Source organism: Austrofundulus limnaeus, unplaced genomic scaffold, assembly GCF_001266775.1.
Source record: "Austrofundulus limnaeus strain Quisiro unplaced genomic scaffold, Austrofundulus_limnaeus-1.0 Scaffold483, whole genome shotgun sequence".
In the NCBI taxonomy this organism is placed as follows: Eukaryota; Metazoa; Chordata; class Actinopteri; order Cyprinodontiformes; family Rivulidae; genus Austrofundulus; species Austrofundulus limnaeus.
The window spans coordinates 274645-277517 of NW_013952885.1; the positions used below are offsets into that span (position 1 = coordinate 274645).

Genomic DNA, 2873 nt, shown 5'->3' on the forward strand with positions numbered 1-2873 from the left:
AAAAAAATTCCGAGCGCTATCACGTTATAACGTGATAGCGCTCGGAATTTTTTTTTCCCTGCCTGATAGCAATACGCTTCCGTAGGTTTTGGTTTATTTGGCCCAAATCTAAAATGTCACCACCGGCCTGGTTGTGTTTAGGTTTGTGCAGCTGGGCCACCAAAGGGCTGTCATTCTTTGCTGTATCTGTGTTAGTGCATTGTGTGGGCCAGAACTGGGCCAGAAATCTTTTGGCTATGTGGTAGGGCTTTTAGCTCACAAATAACCAAGACAAATCATTCCCAGGAGCAGATTCAACCACTGGAACTTCTTTAAATTGAGGTAAGTTAAATTTATTCTTATCACATCTTTTCAAGGTTTTCAGTTCTCTAAAAAGGCTGAACAAAACTTTAACTTGTTTGGACACCTACACAAGGTTGGTCATCCTTTTTAAGACACAGTTTACAAAAGACACTGAAATTCCTAGAAAGCATTCACATGGATTTATCACAAGTTGGAAAACAATTCTATTTTTTAAACTATTGATTTAACTGTTTAATAATATTAAGGAATTTAAAACATAAAGTCAACTGTAGTAAATTTGCTCATTACCTTTAAACGCTGATTGCCATTTGTTGATTTAAAGGAAGCAGCAGTCTGCAGAATCTCTAACGAGCCAACTCAGCAGAGTTCATTAAGCAGTAAACCAGAGCTCCGGCTATGTTTGTTGTGAACTTTGTTTACCTCCATTCCTCCGTGGGCTCCCACTTATTTGCAAAAAGAGACAATTACTWAAATTCAGCTTATGTGTAAAGACACAAATGGGCCCTAATTATCAGAGAAAACCTCTCTTTGTGGATCAAAAASTGTAGAACATTTAAAGGCAGTGTTTATTAAACTACAGAAAGCACCCAACTTAACAAGACATAATAATCAAGACCAGCTCCATCCTCAGCAGTTTTGTTGCAATATCATTTAGCTTTTTTTTTTTTTTTTTTTGCTTGGTCACACAGTCTCACATTTAAAGTGATTGGTTTTTCTTATCTCCATAATAAAATGTTCCTACCTGGCATTTCTTTGTTCAACATATTGGCTCTGAGTCCAGATTTCATCACCTGCAAAACAGTTTAACAAAGTACTTTGGCAAGAACCTGRCTGTTTTAAGACTTTTGTCAGCTTTATACATTAAATCAGTGTAAAAAAAAAGGGACAGAGATTTGCTTTTATTATGTTTTCAGTAACACAGAAACACAAATGAGGAAAATCAGGAGGCAAACAACTTTTTAACTACAGACACGTCTTTGTCAAATGTCATGTTTTTATGGTTCAGTACATTTTCACTGCAGTTCAGTTCTTGTCTTTTACAGATGCTGCATCTTCCGGGGCAGACGATTTGTGTCGGTGCTCCATTCAGCTCATGGAGGTTTAAAGACAGAGACATTAGTTTTCATTTTCAAACATCTTATCACGTTTACGCTGCTGTTCTCTCCCTTTAGTGTCCCGTGTAGCGTTTAGAAGAGAAGGCCTATAAGTCAGTCTTTCTGGTCCCTATACAGCATAAATTAAAGAAAAAAAGTTTATTACATTATTACAATTACAAAATGTAATCCTAAAAGCCCTAATGAGGACCCTGAAGGTGCCTCTTCTCCCTCAGTGCTCATCATATGCGAGGAGTCTCTGAAATGGGAGGTTGGTTGGGAATAATCTGACTCTGGAAGASGGGCTGGAGGAACAAGCCCAACGTGCCCACCACACACACTATGACAAAGATCCACAGGAACATCCGATCCACCACCATGGCCACGTACTTCCAGTCCTCTATCACCTGCAAAAGACACATAAACATAATCAAAATCAGTCAGTATTGTCTTTTTAGAGTTGACCTTTAAATAATAAAACCCCAAATACACCAAAGCATTGCTTTCACTGCATCATCAGTAGGGCTGCCACGATTAATCGATTAATCGACGACTAATTGATTATTAAAATAATCGTTTGTGGCAGCCCTAATCATCAGTGCTTCTCTAAGAATCAAAGACAGCATCCCTCACCCCTGGTTCCCTCAATTTTGAGCAGTCATATTTCTTATTTCAGCTCATAGGCCACAGTAAATCTTAAAACATAAAAAACTATGGATTAAAGAGAACACAGAGCCTGAATGTGAACTTTTAAACACCTGATTTAATCTGATGGCAAGATATTCTGTTTAAAGCAACAGATTCTATAATGTGTTAATTTGTTCTCATTGAAGATCCAAGTATTAGAAGACACTAAAACTATGTAAATGTCTTTGTATGTATGCTTGTTTCCTTGTCTGATAAATATCTCATGAACCACTGGTTAGATTTTAATGGAATTAACAATCACTGGATGTAACTGTACATCAGAAAAAACGTCTCGAGTCCACCTGACCAAGATGGCCACCACAGCTAATTAAACTTAGCAAACACAAAAGTGGCTATRACTCAGTCAGTTTTACTGAGCAATGATATGGTTTCATAACTGAGAGTCACTCATGGTGCATACTTGAGCTGCTAACAGTTATGCACAAATTTGGCTTAAACWGTTTTTTTTTTCTTGGTTGACTTTTGCACTAAACTACTGAGTTGATCCAAGTCCATCTAGAGAGCTTCAAGGGTGCTTTGATAAACTCTTCAAACATTTATAAATTTTAAAACTTCTCCTTTTGATTTGTGCCACATTTGTAAGGAATGTGCTTTAGAGCTTAGTATGAGGGCTGTGCACACGAAAATGTTGCCAAATCTTCTCTGCTATTGTCAAACAGCTGTTTCTGTTTAAGAGAATGATTGAAATTGATTGATTGAAGAAATATGAAAAAAGAATAATATGTACTCACATAATTTGTTCGATGAGGATTGTTGTTGTTTTGTTTT

At 37.0% G+C, this 2873-nt stretch overlaps 2 protein-coding genes across 3 annotated transcripts in view; both read right to left on the bottom strand.

The window, feature by feature from the left end:
* The window catches only part of chrna3 (cholinergic receptor, nicotinic, alpha 3), a gene marked incomplete in the record, with an annotated part of 12542 nt that extends 11863 nt beyond the window's left edge, over positions 1–679 (bottom strand). Inside the window, 1 exon segment of the mRNA XM_014025543.1 lies at positions 592–679.
* Positions 680–1182: 503 nt separating this feature from the next.
* Positions 1183–2873, bottom strand: part of chrnb4 (cholinergic receptor, nicotinic, beta 4 (neuronal)) — a 12149-nt gene continuing 10458 nt past the window's right edge. For both annotated transcript variants that reach the window (XM_014025545.1, XM_014025544.1), the window contains one exon: positions 1183–1804. In XM_014025545.1, the coding sequence (XP_013880999.1) occupies positions 1640–1804 (165 nt within the window). In that variant the 3' untranslated portion in view covers positions 1183–1639. The remainder of the gene's footprint in view (positions 1805–2873) is intronic.